At 43.8% G+C, this 18,937-nt stretch overlaps 1 protein-coding gene and 1 non-coding gene across 3 annotated transcripts in view; both read right to left on the bottom strand.

The window, feature by feature from the left end:
- Ep300 (EP300 lysine acetyltransferase) overlaps positions 1-15,353 on the bottom strand; it is a 71,299-nt gene extending 55,946 nt beyond the window's left edge. For both annotated transcript variants that reach the window (XM_006980188.4, XM_076556394.1), the window contains exon 1: positions 15,171-15,353. In XM_006980188.4, the coding sequence (XP_006980250.2) occupies positions 15,171-15,264 (94 nt within the window). In that variant the 5' untranslated portion in view covers positions 15,265-15,353. The remainder of the gene's footprint in view (positions 1-15,170) is intronic.
- On the bottom strand, positions 9,336-9,443 carry LOC121824577 (U6 spliceosomal RNA). Its single transcript, XR_006066507.1, has one exon. It is a non-coding gene; the product is annotated as a U6 spliceosomal RNA (small nuclear RNA).
- Positions 15,354-18,937: the final 3,584 nt, after the last annotated feature.

Raw genomic sequence — 18,937 nt, 5'->3', positions numbered from 1 at the left:
CATAAACATATGAAAAAAATTAGTCTGCTTCTGATAGACAATCACTTTAATGACCCACTTGATTCAACCTTATTAAGTTTAACTCTTTCTATATGTGGCTTCTCTCCTCTCTTCCCCCCCCCCCCCCCAGAGTTTCTCTGTGCAGCTGCCCTGGCTGTCCTGGAACTCTCTCTAGACCAGGCTGACCTCAAACTCACAGAGATCTGCCTGCCTCTGACTCCAAGCGCTGGGTTTAAAAGTGTTCTCAGTACTCGGAAGGCAGAGGCAGGTAGATCTCTGTGAGTTTGAGTCCAGCCTGGTCTACAGAATAAGTTCCAGGACAGCCAAGACTACAGAGAAACCCTGTCTCAAAACAACAACATGCATCACCACTCAGCTTTATGTGGCTTTCTTTCTGGGGTGTGATTTGGTTTGTCTTGTCTCATTTAGGGAGGGTTTCATGTATCCCGGGTTAATCTTGAATTCTCTAATTAGCTGAGGATGATCTTGACCTTCCAATTCTCCTGCCTCCATCTCAAAAGTGTTGGGATTACAGCTGTGTGACATCACACCTGACAGGTGCTAGAGATTGAACTTCATGTGTGCTAGGCAAGCAGACTACTAACAGAGCTACATATTCCTAGCCCTATAGTCTAGGTTTTTGTTTTCTTACTTTCTTCTTTTAAAGAATCTATCAGGCCCTTTCTACCACAACAATGTAATAAATAAACTATGCAGGAGTTGGCAAGACTGCCCAGTGGACGGTGTGTAGTATTGTTGCAGAGGATGCAAGTTTGGTTCCTAACACTCAATTCAGGTGGCTCAGAACCATCTACAACTCCAGCTCTAGGAGACTTAAAATCTTCTGGCCTCCAAGAGTAGTACATTCAAATGCACAAACCCAAACACAGATACACAAATAATTAAAAATTTTTAAAAATTAATTTTAAAAACCATAGATAGTTTGGAACATGAATTTTCAATGAAAGTTATCTAAAGCCACCATTCAAAGAACTGCTTAGTATCTTTACTTCCTTGTTGTTTACATTATTGAGTTCTGTTTTGTTTTGTTTCTGAGACAAGGTTTCTCTGGAACTCACTCTGTACACTAGGCTGGCTTCCAATTCAAAGAAATCCCCCTGTCTCTGCCTCCTGAGTACGGGGTATAAAGGCATGTGACAACACTGTATTAAGATTATTTTAACTACATGTATTTTTACTTTCCACTGGAGTATCCAGGGAAAGTCTATTATCAGCACACTGAATATAAAGTGAAGGAACCTTCAACTACTCAGAATTTATACGTCACAAATTATACAGAAAAATCACAAAATAAACAGTAATACAAATAGCAGGGGTCCTGGGTGGTGGTGGCACACGTCTTTAATCACAGCACTCAGGAGGTAGAGCCAGGTGGATCTCTGTGAGTTCAAAACCAGCCTGGTCTACGGAGTGAGCTCCAGGACAGGCACCAAAACTACACAGAGAAACCCTGTCTCAGAAAAAGCAAAAACAAAAACAACAACAACAACAAAAAAAAAAAAATAGCAGGGGCTACCTGTGGTGATATTGTGTTCCCCAATATATTGTGTACCCTAATAAACTTATCTGGGGTCAGAGAACAGAACAGCCACTAGATATAGAGGCCAGAAAATGGTGGCACACACACCTTTAATCCTAGCATTCCGAAGGTAGAGATCCATCTGGATCTCTGTGAGTTCAGAGCCACACTGGAAACAGCCAGGCATGGTGACACACAGTTTTAATCCCAGGAGTGATGGCAGGAAGCAGGAAGGTATATAAGGCGTGAGGACCAGAACTAGAGCCTGGTTAAGCTTTTAGGCTTTTAGCAGCAGTTCAGCTGAGATTCATTCGGGATGAGGACTCAGAGGCTTCCAGTTTGAGAAAACAGGATCAGCTGAGAAGTTGGCATGGTGAGGTTAGCTATGGCCTGTTCGGCTTCTCTGAACTTTTAGTGTTCACCCCAATACCTGGCTCCTGGTTTGTTTTTATTAATAAGACCTTCTAACAATTTGTGCTACAGCTACCTACCAAGATGGCTCAGCTAGTAAAAGGCTCCTCCTGCCAAGCCTGAAAAATGAGTTTGATTCCCTCATACACACAGTGGAAAGAGACCACACCGGACTCCAAGATGTTCAGTGTCATGGCACATACAAATAAACATGGGGGAGGGAGGGAGAAACACGCTTAAAATAATAACAATAGTAACAATAGGGAACCAGGCCTTTAATCCCAGCACTTGGGAGGCAGAGGCAAGTGGATCTCTCTGAGTTCAAGATCAGCCTGGTCTACAGAGTGAGCTCCAGGACAGCCAGGGCTAAACAAGAAACCCTGTCTCTGGGGTGGGCGGGAGTGGGGGTGAGGGTGAAGGGGCTGGAAATACAACTTAGTTGGTAGGTTGATGGCTTGTTTAACACACTGGATGCTGTGGGTTTCCACCCCAACGCCAAACAAAACTGGGCTTGAAGTGGAGTGTTAGAGATGGCTCAGCAGATGACAGCACATACTGCTCTTGCAGAATTTCAGTTCGGGTCTCCCACTTATGTGTACCTGTTTAGCGCATGCCTTTAATCCCAGCACGTGGGAAGCAGAGGCAGCTGTATCTCTGTGAGTTCAAGATCAGCCTGGTCTACATAGTAGCTCTAAGACAACCAGGACAGAGAGACCCTGTCTCAAAAAACAAAACATGAATAAACTTAGGGGGCTGGAGAGATGACTCTGCAGTTAAAAGCAATAGTTTTGTTTTGTTTCGGAAAAACTGATTCAATTTCCAGCACCCACATGGTGGCTCACAATCATCTGTAACTAAAGTTCCAGAAGATCTAACACCATTTTCTACCATCCACAGGCATTGCACATTCATTGTACAGAGATGTACATGAAGGTAAAACACCCATACACACACACACACACACACACACACACACACACACACACACACACAACAAAAAAAGTGAAATTGGGGGGAAAATGTTTTTTAAAGAAAGTAAGAGCCAGGTGTGGTGGTACATGCCTTTAATCCCAGCACTTGGAAGGCAGAAATAGGACGACTTCAACCAATTTGAGATTAGCCTGGTCTACATAGGGAGTTCGAAACCATCCAGGGCTACATAGTGAAACCTTGCCTCAAACAAACAAACAAACAATGAAAAAATAGCCCAAGAGTTCAGGGGATTGGAGTGACAGCTCAGAAGATAAAAGCACTTGTTGCTCCTTAGACAACCTGAAGACAGAGGTTCAGTTCAAAGAACCCACCTGACAGCTTACTCTCTTCTGGCCTTCCTAAGCACCAGGCACATTAGGTGGTCCATACACATACATACAGGCAAATACTCAGACAATGAAAAACAAAATACCAGCTGAATAGGCTAGACCCAAGGCTCAGTGGTTAAAAGTTGTTGCTTTTGCCTTAAGACCTGAGTTCAGTTCCCAGCACTAAAGTTGGCAGTTCACAACTACTTTTAATTCCAGCTCCAGGAGATTTTACACATTCTGCTGCGCGCGCGCGCACACACACACATACACACACACACACACACACACACACACACACACACGAACCCACAGATGCACTCACATACACATAAACAAAAATAGTTTTGTCTTTTAATCAACAACAGTTTTGTTTTTTAATCACCTGAATGGCATATTCACATTAAACCTAAACTGTGTGTTAATTTATCACTGCACACTTCTTGGTTTTCAATAAACTTCAGAATTTGTTCAAAAGGAATACGTACAGGAGTATAGGCAGGTAAACTGTCATGTTATTTTTAAAATCTCGTAGAGGGGCCAGAAAAATAGATGACTCAGTAGGTAAAGGCACTTGCCCCACAAGCCTGAACAACTGAATTCAAATCCTAGAACCCATTTAAGGTAAGGGAAACAACTCCACAAACGCCAATCTCCTCTAACCCACACACCAAATGCATACTCAATAAAGATAAATAAAATTCTAATTTTTTTTAAAGCCTCCAGCCAGGCAATGGTGATACATGCCTTTAATCTCAGCACTCAGGAGGCAGAGGCAGAAAGATCTCTGAGTTCTAGGCCAGCCTGGTCTACAGAAGGGTCCAGGACAGCTGTTTTGCTATCAGGTCTTTCCCTGAAACTGATTCTGTATATACTGCCATCAGAATAGTCTTTCATCAATCTCACTTCTACTCCTATGGTTTTTGCTGTAATAACCAAATAAATGGCAAATTCCTTAGCATATTTGTCTTATTATCTTCCCAATATCCTAGCCTCTTCCATCTGTTTCCATGAAAACACCCCAAGCACACAAGGTATGTTCCAGCCACATCATTTGTACTTATGTATTTATGTGAAATAACCTTCCCCATGCCTAAGAAAAGTTAAGTACTTTCTGCCCTAGCAACTTTTGTTCAAATACATATTAAGCTATATGAATTTTTCCAGCAACATCCAAGACCCATGTCTGAAATATTCCTATCAGCTAACCTTTAGTTGTTTTTTTTTTTCCCCCCCCAAGACAGGGTTTCTCTGTGTAGCTTTGCACCTTTCCTGGATATCGCTCTGTAGATCAGGCTGGTCTGGAACTCAACAGAGATCCGCCAGCCTCTGCCTACCAAGTACTGGGATTAAAGGCATGCACCACCACCGCCCGGCTCAGCTAACCTTTAGTTATCAGAGCACTGCTTATAAGGAAACAGTTGTGTACATGACCTCACTAGGTCCTACATTCAAAGAGCAAAAAACACCTTGGTTCACCTTTATATCTCAAATGCCTAATCCTTGGTAAATACTCAGCATCTGCTACCTACAAAGGAACAGAAACCAAATGAAATCAGAAGAAACTTTAAAATGTCCAAGTTTTAACTCCCCCAGCATATTCATTCATTCATTCATTCATTCATTCATTCATTCATTCTCTCTCTCTCTCTCTCTCTCTCTCTCTCTCTCTCACACACACACACACACACACACACACACACACACACACACACACACACACACACTTCTCTTCCTATAATCTCTTAGTAAATTACCTACCCATCTTCCCCAACCTGAAATCTGAGAATGCTCTTAGATTCTCCATCTGGCCACTTATATTGGAAGCAATACCAAGTTATGTCTCAGCCAACTAACTTCCAAACCTTCCCACTTTTTTCCATCTTTTGTGATAAAGACCACCCACCCATACTAGAGCTAGAGTCCTTTAAACATCACTTCATACTGCCTTCTTCTCAAGTCTTCCTTCATTTTAATATCTTGCATCCATTTAAATGGAAAATGTAAAATTTAAACTTCCATAAGTATTGTTAGTCCCGAATGATTAACCCCTTGCTCACTTCTCACTTCTACCCCCTCCAGTCAGGTTCTCAGAATGATTACACTTTCAAGCCTCATGTTCTCCCCCTGTTCTAGCCAAATGACACTCTCATTAGCCATATCTATTATCAGATTCCAAGACAGGACACAAATGCCTCAAAGATATTCACCAATGTCTATAAACTAGGCTAAAGGCTCCATATTAACCCATCTGTCCCTGTATTTCCCAAATAAATTCTGGTTACAACAGACTTGTTGGATATCAATGTCTTCCCCCTGAATCTGTAATTCCAGCAAGGCAAAAAGAAATCATCTCTGTCTGAACTACCAGAGTGGTCCAGAAATCAAGGATCTATGTGCAGCATACAAGCATACAAAAAATATTAGCCCAAAAGACTACTGCCATCTTGTTAACTCTTTAATATTCTTTAAATTGTGATTCACAAGCTTAGTAGTAGGCCATAAAACTAATCAAGAGGCTCTGAAAAAACCCAAACTAAATACCTGGATGTGGTGGCACATCCCTATAGTTCTAGCACTCAAGGAGGCTAAAGCAGAAGGGAGAGAACAGCCGAGTCCATCATCAACAGGGTGAGGAGACGGCTCAGTCGGGGAAGTGCTGCCACTCAAGCACCAAGACCTGAGTTTGGCCCCAGCAGCCATGTAAAAGCCGAGCAGTGACACTGTGATCCTGACCCTGAGGAAGCTCAGAGAGGACATGCCCTGAGCCTTGCTGTTCAGACGGTCAAGCTTCATCAAGGAGCTTCAGATTCAGTGAGACCCAGTCTCAAAAATTAAGGTGGGGAGTGATTACAGAAGACACCCCAAATCAACCACTGGTCCACATACATACAGGAACTTAAAAACACATACACAATAACTTTACACTGTGACCAGGGTTTCTGGTTCTACATATAAATGTAGTTTTTAATCCTTAAACTAGGTATTGATGGCTCAGACCTGTCATCACAGTCTACAGGAAGCTCAGGTAGGATTGTCTAAGACTGTCATTCATGCCGGGCGGTGGTGGCGCACGCCTTTGATCCCAGCACACGGGAGGCAGAGCCAGGTGGGTCGAGGCCAGCCTGAGCTACAGAATGAGTTCCAAGAAAGGCACAAAGCTACAGAGAAACCCTGCCTCAAAAAACCAAACAAACAAATGAAAAAAAAAAACAAAAAAACTGTCATTCAGTATGTTTGTATTTCTTAGTGTGATTAAAAAACAACAACAACAACAACAAAAAAAAAACACCAAGAAGCATTGCATTTTTCCTCTTTCTTTATTAAAAAAAAAAAAGTATCTTTTGGCCAGGCATGGTGATTCTACCCTCAGAACACCAGGCAGGTAGGAGCTATCGGAAGAGATCTGAAGGGAACCTGAACTACTGGGCGGCTATCACAGTGAGTTCCAGGCCACCTTGTAGTACAGACTCTGTCTCAGAACAACACCACAAACAGTCCCTGAAGAGACAGCTCATCAGTAAAGAGCACTGATACTTCAAGGGTTCAATTCCCAGCACCCACATGGTGCCTCACAACTGTCTGTAACTCCAGTTCCAAAGGATACAATGCCCTCTTCTGGCCTCTATGATGCCAGATAAACACACATACATACACATACATGCATACAAAATACTCACACATAAGTAAAATGGGAAAAAAAAATCCCATCTAGACAAACAAATGGAAACTGGAAAAAAAATTAGTGCTCAATCACACAACTTTTGCAAAAAAAAAATTATCCTTATCTTAAACACTGTCAATAGGAACAATCTGCTTTCCAGTTTCTCACACTTTCTTTAAAAAAGATTTATTTATTTATTATGTATATATACAGCATGTATGCCTGCAGGCCAGAAGAGGGCACCAGATCTCTTTATAGATGGTTGTGAGCCACCATGTGGTTGCTGGGAATCGAACTCAGGACTTCTGGAAGAGCAGTCAGTGCTCTTAACCTCTGAGCCATACCAACTCATTTTTTTTTTTTTTTTTTTTTTGTTTTTTGTTTTTTGTTTTTCGAGACAGGGTTTCTCTGTGTAGCTTTGCGCCTTCCTGGGACTCACTTGGTAGCCCAGGCTGGCCTCGAACTCACAGAAATCCGCCTGGCTCTGCCTCCCGAGTGCTGGGATTAAAGGCGTGCGCCACCACCGCCCGGCACCAACTCATTTTTAATTACTTAGATACAAAACACTGTGTGGCAGCACATACATTATTTTTGGGTTTGTGTGTGTGTGGGGTTTTTTTTGTTTTGTTTTGTTTTTACTTCACTTTTATTTTTTCTTAGAACAAGACCTCACTCTAATCCAGGCTGGCCTAAAATTTGCAGTTTCTTGCTTCCAACTGCCAAATGCTAGGATTACAGGTACATCGTGATTAAGAGTACTTTTATTCTTATTTTTGCCTCTCTGCTCCCATATTCTTTGCTGAAAGATTTAATCTTTCAGATGCACAACTCTGCTACAAAACTTACTTGATCACTATTCCTAAACTCTAAGTCCTTGCCTTTGTCTTTATCCCATTTTATTTATATATATGACCATTAAAATAAAACCCTACCACTAATTTCCTGTAGTGGAGTTGGCAGCAACTAGTTAACATAATGTACACACATTGTGCAACATCAAGTGCTGTCTTATTTAGTTTTATTTTGTCCCAGGGTCATTTTATGTAGCCCTGGATAGCCAGAAACTGTATCACTTTGTAGCCGAGGCTAAACTCTAAGGGGAAATAATAAGTATCATCTTCCTAGAATTCTGGAATTTATGTAAATACTACCACACACAGCTTTCCTAAATCATTTTATAGAGAATTCTCACTTATTCCTCCCCACAACACTACAATAGTGGGTGCTACAGATAAGAAAAATGACCCATAAGTCATGTTACTGGCCCAAGGTTCAGTTAATAAATATAGGCATGGGATTCTCAATTCTAGAAGTCTGACTCTAGTACCCATTTAACCAAACCCCCTTTTTTCCCTCCAGAGACAGGGTCTCACTATGTAGCTCTGGCTGTGCTGGAACTAGCTCAGTAGACCAAGTTGACCTCAAACTCACAAAGAGCTACCTTTCTCAGCCTCCAGTGCTGGGATTAAAAGCACGTGTCACCACTGTCAGCCACTCATCTCTTTTGTTCATTAGGTTGTCTTTTTTTTTTTGAGACAAGATCTCACTACAAGTAGCCTTGGGTGGCCTAGAACTAGCATGTAAACCATGCCAGCCTCAGAAGTATTTTTCTCTCTCAACAAAATTGCAGACTGCTCTTTGAGGCATTTATTTTAAGAATCTACATCTAAAAACAAATTTTATCTGGAGCTGGAAAATGGCTCAATGGTTAAGAGTACTTACTGCTCTTACAGAAAACCTAGGTTCGGTTCCTAGCACCCTCCTGGCAGCTCCGGTCTCAGGGGATCCACACCTTCTTCTGATCTGAGGGCACCAGACACATACATATATACATACATACACACACACATGCAAGCTAAATATACACACACAAAATAAATATATAACTAAAAGTTAAAAAACAATCCAAATTGCTAAGAGGCTTAATTAATCAATCAATATTTACTCTCTTAGCGCCCCATTGTGTATGTTCATGTTCATCACAGCACGCATGTGGTGGTCAGAGAACAACTTTGTAGAGCCGGTTCTCCTTTTTATCTGGAACCTTTACATGGGTTCTTCTAATTGAACTAAAGTCTACAATATTGCACAATCAAGTACTTTTACCCACTCAGCCATCCTGGCAGTCCCATTTTAAACTCTCCAAGAAATGAGCAATAGAAAAATCTGTATCAAAATTTCAGAAGAAACTACTAACCATCATATGAAAACAGTCATTTGCAAAAATCAATATTGTTGTCATTTGCAAAAATCAATATTGTTATTTTGGTTTCTTGGTTTTGTTTCTTTAATTTTGTTTTGAAACAGGGCCTTACTACACCATAGCCAGGCTGGCTCAAACTCTCAATCCTCCTTGCCATAGCGCTGGAATTATAGGTGTGCACAAATGAACACATCCAACTCAAAATTTATTAATTTTTAAAATATGGAACACCTCACAAATATTCATGTCATTCTTTGCAGAGGGGCCAATGCTGATCTTTCTGTATTGTTCCAATTTTAGTATATATGCTGCCAAAGCAAGCACAAAATTTAATGTTTTAATTTGTCTTAATCTTTAGCATAAGTTGTTTCACTTACCCATTAATTTCACTAACATTTCTCACACTCAAAATAACTTCAAGCCAGGTGTAATGCAGATGCCTGTAGTCCTAGCTACTAAAGAGGCTGAACTGCAAAGTCAGTTGAACCCTAGAGTTTCCAGACCACCTAGGCAACACAGCAAGACCCCATTGCAAAAGGGAAAAAAAAATCTGAAAACCACAAAATAATTATTTCCTATTTTCCAGTAACTAATTGTTGGGTACTATAAACTGGCAGAATGACTTCTGAATAGTTTCTGTAAATTTACCAGGAAGAACTACTTTATATTCCCACTTGTATCAGGTAATATTCTTCCTACAATTCTTCCCTTTCTTTAACCTTTAAATATGTCTACAAATATCACTATGCACTGACTTTCAAGTTTCAAATTATTTTCTTCTATGAATAAACTAGACAAGATAGAAAATAAGATGGCAAAAAGCAAAGGCAGAAAACCTCTTCACCCTCCCTAGCATCAATGCACTGGGCATGCTATGCTAATACAGTCTCTACTTAAGCAATAAAACACAAGCTCTTGCTGGGAATCACCACCTGTATTATAACACACAGGACTTAGAACTTAACAAAATGTCATTTATCTCACTCTCAACCAAACAATCTTAAGGTCCTATCAATAAATTTACAAGGCCTTGAGAAATTTAAGGCACAGGGCAAAGTATTCTGCTATATTGCACCACAGTCAGCAATACCTCATCTGATCAATACCTATCTGATTCAGAAACAACTCTAATATACATTTTCTAACTTAAAAAAAAGAAAGCAAAACAAAATTAAAACATAATGATAAGGTCTGAGCTAGGAAAAAAAATCTACTCCATAGAAGTAGTCTAAGTAGGATAGTAAGTCACTTAAACAATGTTACTCTGAGAAAAATAAAACACATAAAATGTGTGACTTGCCCCTATAATCCCAGCACTGGGGAGACAGAGGCAAAAAAAAAAAAAAAACTGTAGCAAAACAATCATCCTTACCAGTTCTCTAGGGTATACATTAACCTAGTGGTCAAAATTCAAGTATACTTTATATACTATCTCTTTAGTGCCTTTGAAATTGGGGGAAAGGAATTTGTTTGGGGCATAAACCCAAGCCAATCCATTTACCCATACAGTAGGGCTAGAGGAATCTTTACCCTACTTAATTGTGATCGACCTAAAACTGTCACCCATCTTTACAAAGCAAGTTAAATGCTCCCCTTATCCCCCCATCCCAAGACAGGATTTATCTGTGTAGCCCTGGCTGTCCTGGAACTCACTCTGTACACCAGGCTGGTCTCAGAATTCACAGAGGTCCACCTGCTGAGTGCTGGGATTAAAGGCTTGTGCCACCACCGCCCCCTTAAGTGCTCTTAAGTGATTTCCAAGCAGTGACAAAATGTTCAATGAGCAAAGAAGTAAAAGAAAAAAAAAAGTCACCCTCCTCAGGTGGATCTCTGAGTTCAGCCTGGTCTACAGAGCAAGTTCCAGGACAGCCAGGGCTACACAGAGAAATCTTGTTCTCAAAAACTGGGGGCTGGGAGGATGAGAGGGACACCTTCATCACTGTCGTCTCTTAAGATCAGCAAAAATCAGTTCAGTAAGTATTCAAAAACTTATCTATTAATTTCTGTGGCCAATTTTACAAAAAGAAAAAAAAAAGTTTACAAACAGCTTTCATGATCTTTTAGAGGAGAAAGGGCAGAACAAAGTTACGTTTCAAACAGGGCACAAAGAAGCAGAAAAAGATTTCTTTGAAGCCAGTCTGGTCTACATAGGGCTGCCAGAGCTACACAGTGAGACCCTATCTCAAAACAAAAACAAAAACACACACTAATTAATTAATTAAAAGTTACATTTCGGCCAGCCGGTGGTGGTGCACACCTTTAATCCCAGCACTCAAGAGGCAATGCCAGGCAGATCTCTGTGAGTTCGAGATTCAGGACAGGCACCAAAACACACAGAGAGAAACCCTGTCTCCAAAGGAAAAAAAAAAAATCAAATAAATGAATAAATAAAAAGTGCATTTCACAGTTTTGTGCAACCATACCAAACTGAATTTTTTTTAGGGGGAGGGGGTCATTTAGGGAGACAGGGTTTTTCTCTGTATGGCCCTGGCTGTCTTGGAACTCACTTTGTAGACTATTCGAGTGGCCTCAAATGGAGATCCGACTGCCTCTGCCTCCCAATGTTGGGATTAAAGGCATGTGCCACCTTGACTGGCCTGAATACAATTTTTAATCGATCAAATGCAAATATTGAAATACAAACATAAAAGTACAAAAACAAAAACAAACAAACAAACAAGTGCTTTTATTTTTTCCCATTTTAACACAAAATGTGAACCTCTATCAAGTCATTGGAATCAATCTTGCAATTTCACAATGTACCTAGGGTCCTCTTAATTCTACATTAGTACCTAACCTTAGAAATTCAAGAATGGGGTGGAGAAGGTAGATCCCACCTTTAGCCCCAGCATGAGGAAGGCAAAGGAAGGGAGATCTTGGTGAGTTTGAGGTCCACCTGGTCTACATAGGGAATTCCAGGACAGCTTAAGCTGTTACACAGAGAAATCCTGTCTTGGAAAAAAAAAAAAAAAAAAAGACAAAATTCAGAAGTTGTGTGTAAATACTTATCTATTTTGTAATACTTCAGTTTACAGCTCACTGGACCTAGTTGCTTTCATTTAAAGAAAAGGCAATCAAATACTCTTGATCTTACAATACAATTTTACAAGCCTAATTAACTTGTTTGTTTGTTTGTCATCTGTGTGTGTCGTCTCCCCAACGACACACACAGGGGTTCCCTGTGTAGCCCTGGCTGTCCTGAAACTTGCTCTGTAGACCAGGCTGGCTAATTTACTGTTTAAAAGTGTGTAGAGTCCAGAATTTTGACCAGCTCAAAATACAGACACTTAAAGTTTTACCATCACATCTGTTCCTGGATGCAAATAACTATCCAAGTGTAATGGTGCCCTTCATGGTAAATTCAGGAAGGGGCAGAATTTCTCTGTACTCACTCCTCTAGCCCTGCCAGAACAAAATCAAACAGAGGCCTATACAGTTTAAATTGTACGTGCACTGGGTTTGGTGACATAGACCTTTAATCCCACCAGTGGGGAGGCAGAGGCAGGCGGATCTCTCTAAATCCCAGGCCAGGCAGGGCTATGCAGTGATACCCTGTGTCCAATTAAAAAAAACAATGGGCTGGAGAGGGCTTGGCAGTGAAGAGCACTGGCTGCTCCTCCAGAGGACCCAGGTTCAATTCCCAGAATCCACATGGCAGTTCACAACTGTCTGTAACTACAGTTCCAGGGGACCTGACACCCATAGCAAAACACCAAGGCATGTAAAACAATTATTTTTTTTTTAATTTAAAAAAAACAAAACAAGCCTGGCATTGTGGCATAGGCCTTTAATCCCAACACTCAGGAGGCAGAGGCAGGAGGTTCTTTGTGAGTTTGAGGCCAATCTGGTATACACTGAAAGTTCCATGACAGTCAGAGACACATAGAAAGACCCTACCTCCAAAAACAAAACCAAAACCAAAAAACTACTGGAAAAAATTCAAGAAGAGCAAAAAATTAACTCTCAATACAACTTTTAGAGAAAAGTTACTATTATTAATATAAAATTTTAGTACCAAGAATAAATCAATTTCAGTGTTGATTTTTTTTTTTTTTTCATATTTAAAACTCTAGTAATTGGAGCAGGGCAGTGGTGGCACAGGCCTTTAATTCCAGCTCTTGGGAGGCAGAGGCAGGTGGATCTCAGTTCCAGGACATCCAGGTCTACACAATGAAACAAACCAAAAAAAAAAAAAGATAAGAAAAAAAAAAAAAAAAAAAAGACTCCAGTAATTGTATTCAAAGACATGCAAAGCAAGTTTTGCTTTTAAACCAGGAAAATTAATACAAGTTAGCTAAGTACACAGACCAGACATAGAGAATACAGTAGTCTAACTGAACAGAAATGTTTGAATAGAACTTCAAGACTAAGCCACTTAAACTAGGATTTTTCAAAATAATTCATTTAAAAAGTTGTCCATATGGTATTTCGTGTTACTGGCTAGGTCAAATATGGTACCGTGTGTGAATATGTTACAGAACTACATTTATTACATGGGTAGGGGGTGGGGGTGGGGAAACAAAAATTCATAGGAGAATTTCTATAGACATTCTCTATACCTACCAAAGAATGTCTATTCGGATGAATTCTGAAGACATAATTTTTTAAAAAATCCTCTAAGACTACAAAACTTTACAGCTGAATGTTCATGTGAACTAAAGTTAGAGCCTTTGAGAAAACTGCAAGAATCGTCCTTCCCAATTGTACAGGCTAACAAACTCATGGGTCACATAACACACCTTCTAGAAGCAAAGTAAAGCACTTGCTCTATCTTATTTTCCTGCTTTAATATAAGTCCTACTCAGAAACATGGCCAACAAGTTCTCCACAAACTTACAGGGTACATTTAACTCCATTATGCACTCTCACTGGCAGACGGGGAGATGACGTTGAGCCTGTTCTCTGAGTTACAGAGATGGTTGTAGTAAGGGGGAACATCTTGTGGACTGTCAGATGACCAGCCATTATTCTTTTTCATTATCCTGGCCTCTCAAACAACTCAGACAGCAAAAAGAGAACCAGGTCGGTGACCATCAGAATAGTAACACCGAACTAACAGTAAGCAGAAAACAAGAATGGGATGATGGAAAGTCTCCCTGCATTTCTCCTAACAAAGGGGCAGAGTGAAAAGAATTCCTTGATCTTGTAAACTGAAATAGCAAAAGTCAAAAAAATAAAGCATGCACAAAACCTACTACATATTTTTAAACTTGAACAATCACTTTATGAAGTTCATGACTCGGACTCGAAATTTCAACTTCTAATCTCCATTTCTAAGTACCAAATTCCAGAAAAGCTTTATCTTTCTCTTTCTTCCTAAATAAGAAAGTGACAACCAAGTGTAAAGAAAATGCCTCAGGTCTCCCCACCTGAAGATTGACTTTGAGACATTTTCCGTTTCACAACGAATACACATAAAATGAACTGTGTTCCATACTGGTTCTTAAGGCAAAATTGGAGTGAGGAGACCAAAGAACAGTATTGTGTTAAACTTCATGTTACACTTAAAATCCTGGATCACACACACACACCCCTAAGATTTTTCTTCCACTCCTATTCCTCAACAGAAAATCTGCTGCACAGAACAAAAAATTTTTAAAGTGGAAAGCAGAGAAGGAGAACAAAGTGCAATAGGGGAGAAAGATTTGAAATCCCTCACTCGCCAGTTTAAAAAAAAAAAAAAAAAAAAAAAAAAAACACAAAAAACTAGAAGTGCATGAAAGTCCTTACACACAATTGTACCGGCATTCCCCAAATTAAATTGCAAGGGGCCAACAATAAAGGTCCATGCAGCAACCCACTTCCGAGCTCCTAATTCCAGAACACACAACGATGTGACATGACATAGTGTTGCAATGAATGTATCAGAAGGCAAAGAAAATGGTTGAGCCACTCACTGGACGTCTTCAACCAGCCCATTCAAACACCTTTAAAATTAAACACGGGCCGAGGGAACAGGGAAGAGATACACAGAAATACCAAAAAAAACAGAGATGCAACTAGCAGAAAAGACGAGGGGAAAGGTGGAAGGCCGGGAGTCCCGAGACTAACCTGTGCCATCGCTGGCCGACGCCGAGAGGGCCGGAGATGAGAGTTTAGGCCGCTTGGCTGAAGGCGGCCCCGGTTCCACCACATTCTCGGCCATTTTTAATTCTTTCGGAGATACAGCCGAGGAAAAACGAGAATCCTGAGGAAATCTCTTCTTCGGCCCGGGGTCCCCGCCCCGCTCCTAAGGGTGGGCTCGGGAGCTCCGCCGCCACCCAAGGGGGGGGGGGGGTTGGGGGAAGTTCCTTTTTCTCTTCGCCTGGTTGCGGTGGCCGGAGAGGGATGCGGACTCAACAGAAATGGTAGCGGCAAGTGCGAGGGGCCGGGCCTAAGCCGGGCCCGGAGGAGGAGGGCACAGCCAACACTGATCCGACGAGCACGTCCGCTGCGGCGAATTCTCGGGAACTCGCAGCTCTACAAACGCAGTCCCCAGCCCGCCACGGCGGGCCCTGGCCCAGCCGAGGTCTCTCGGAGCTCCGCCGCCGCCGCCATCAGCTTCTTCCTCCTCGGCGCTGTCCTCCTCCTTCTCATCGCCACAAGGAGGCGGGGGCGAAAAAGGGGGAGAGGAGGAGGCGACCAGAGACACCTCTTCCCGGTGCCCCCTCCCGGGCCTGCGCCCCCACCCTGCGAGCCGCCCTCCTCCTCCTCCTCCTCCTGCTGCTGCTGCTGCTGCTGCTGCCGCCGCTGCGCTCCGCGCCGCCGCCGCTGCCGCTGCCGCCGCCGCACCGGCCCCTAATGGCCGCACTGAGCTCACCCGAGCCGAGAGCCAGACTGGCGCCGCGGCCGCCTCACATCGCGCAGCGGACGGCGGAGGCGCGGCGGCGACGACGACGCCGAGCGTGGAGCTCGCCGGCCCGGAGGGCCAGGGGGGCCGGGCCGAGTAGGGCCGCCCCCGGCCGGCCGGCCGCAAGCCCGCGCTGACGCCGAGCCCACCGACGCGGCCTCCCCGCGCGCCGCGCTCTCCGCCTCCGCCCGCAAGCCCGCGGGAGAGAAATGAAAAGTACGGCCGCGGCGGCTGCTGCTCTCCGGCCCTCACCCCCCCACCCCACCCCCGGCAGCCAGGTGCCGGGAGCTCCCGCCCCCCCCGGGGCTCGGCTCGGGGCCGCCTTGGACGGCGGGCAGAGACGCCGCGGGGCGCGGGGTTATGTAATGGTCTCTCTCTCTCTCCCCCCCGCCCCCGCCGCCGCCGCCGCTTAGGCGTCGACGCCGGCCCGGGCCGCGGTGGGGGTGTGTGCGGGGCAGGAGGGGGCTGGGGGTCGCCTCAGCCCGTGCGCCCCGGGCCCCCCGGCCACTGTCTCGACCGCGGCCGCTGCTCTCCGGGCCCGGTCCCCTCTCCGCACTCCCTCTCTCCCGCAGTTCGCACTCAGCCGGGCGTCCCGCTTGCCCTACTCTCGCCCGGTCCCTCTCGCTCTCTCTCCTCTCTCTCTCTTCCCCCCCAGCCTATCACACAAACAAGATGGCGGCTGTTGTTTCTTGCTTCTGCCGAATCCTCCTTACAGGATAGCGGTAGCGGCGGCGGCCGGAAATGAGCCAAGATGGGGGCGGGGGGGGGGAGCAAAGAGGGGCGGGGCCGGTCCTCGGGCGGGGCGGGGCGGGGGCGGGGCCTCGCCCTTGCCGCTCACACAATGGGGGAAAAGCCGCGCCGGGGGCGGTGCCAACTCCCATCACGGGATCCGCCCAAGGGCCCAACGCGGTAGGCGCTTCCGCAAACTCCCCCCCGGCGTCACTCGGTGGCTCCCTTTAAAGGGGAGGTTTCGAAGAAGGGGGGTCCAGGGGGTAGACTTAGAACGTATTTTCAGTCGGTGGACATTTGCGGGAGAAGGTGCTTGGGCTGGGTCTCTGCGCAGTCGGAGCTCGGGCGCTGCTCCATGAAGGAGCAAAAGACACGGTCGCAGCGCTTGAGTTTTGCCCGCGCAGGTTGATCGTTAGAACCCTATTAAATCCGCCAGGCACCTGCTGTGTTTCGGGGTAGAAGCACACTGCATTCCCATCATCGCCTTTTCGAAAGGAGCGATTCCTTTCCCAAAGTCACACTGCGAGTCCTTTCCATTTTCTCTGAAAGATCTGATTCAAAAGGAAAAATTTGGACTACGAAAATATTACAAAAACGGGGGGAAAGCCACAGCTAGTGGAAGGCTATCCAGGACTAGACCCCTCATGCATTTTTGCCCTTCACGTGTCTACACATCCTTGCTAGGTACCACTCTCAAAAAAGAAGCCTTGAGAACTATTTTTCTGAATCTGCCTGAAACTTCCAAGATCCTTTGGGGGTATTTCCAACCCTCTCTAACGGATGAGCTTAATAAAAGACTATGTTATGTAGTACCTTAAAAGTAATGTAAATATGGGAGAAGACAAAAATGTTAAGTGCTAAAGACAATGAATGTAACACTAGAAGAAAGTGAGGAAATGGTCTTAGGAAGTCCAGTGTGTAAGGCAGCCTAATTTCCCAGCAGAAAGCAGGGACCACGCTTTTAGATTCCTCAAAATAGGATGTCTCTGTTTAGCATCCTGAAAGCAAGGGAACATGGCAAGGTTCTAAGTGACACTAAGGGAAACTTTCAAGCCATTCCCAGTTGGATGGGTAGTGGGCTTGCCTACTATTCCTGAGACCTTAAATTCAGTCACCAGCACTGCCAGGAAAATAAATTTTTTTTTCTCAGATTTGTTTTTTTAATTACATTTATTTCATGTGTCTCTGTTGGTATGTATAAGCGTGTGTGTGAACTTGTATGCCTATGGCCCAGGTGTGGCGGTCAGAGGACAATCTGGAGAGGTCAGGCTTAGCAGTTTGTTTCTACACCTGCTGAACCTTCTCATCAGGCCATATTTTCTCGTATTTCAATCTTACCCTGTTTTGCCATTCATCTGGACTTCCTCAGTTTTTGCAGATGTTTTACTTCCAAGAGAATAGTTTGAGAAACTAGAATTAGCTGGGGGGTTGGACACGCATGCTTTTAATCCCAGCACTCAGGAGGCAGAGGCAGGCAGGTGGGTCTCTGCATTCCAGACCAGTCTGGTCTATGGAGCAAGTTCCAAGTCACCCAGGGCTACACAGAGAGATGCTTTCTGGAAGAAACAGAGAGAGAGGGAGAGAGACTAGAATTGAGGCTGGTGAGGTGGCTCAGCTGGATAAGGTGATTGCCACCAAACCTGAAGACCAGATTTCCAGAGCCACGTGGCAGAATGAAAGAACTAACTCTGAAAAATGAACAAACATCTAGAACTGATGATCCTATGAAGCAGCTCTAATAAATTTTGTCTTGTGATCTTCAAACCTAGTTCAGGCAAACTAATGGGCCAAAAAAATACATACAGTACCTAGAAATTGAAGCCAGGGCTCGGCTCAACTAGGGAAATATTCTGCTGCTGAGCCAGCTACCTCCCGACCCCCAAGTCAAAGTGTTTCTGATTTTCACTTTGAAACATGTCTCATTAAATGTCCAGGCTAGCTTTGAACATGCAGTCTTCCAGTTGCAGTCCTCGAGTGCTATAATGATAGGTGTAGGTTACCACATGTGACTTGAGGTACCTTTTTTTTTTTTTTTTTTTTTTTTTTTTTGGATTTTCGAGACAGGGTTTCTCTGTGTAGCTTTGCGCCTTTTCCTGGAACTCACTTGGTAGTCCAGGCTGGCCTCAAACTCACAGAGATCCGCCTGGCTCTGCCTCCCGAGTACTGGGATTAAAGGCCTGCACCACCACCGCCTGGCGAGTGGCGAGGTGCCTTCTTAAAACTTACAGGACAGGCTGGTGATGTGCTCAGTTGGCAGACT

This window comes from Peromyscus maniculatus, chromosome 20 (assembly GCF_049852395.1).
Source record: "Peromyscus maniculatus bairdii isolate BWxNUB_F1_BW_parent chromosome 20, HU_Pman_BW_mat_3.1, whole genome shotgun sequence".
Lineage (NCBI taxonomy): Eukaryota > Metazoa > Chordata > Mammalia > Rodentia > Cricetidae > Peromyscus > Peromyscus maniculatus.
This window is presented reverse-complemented; position numbering and strand designations above follow the sequence as displayed.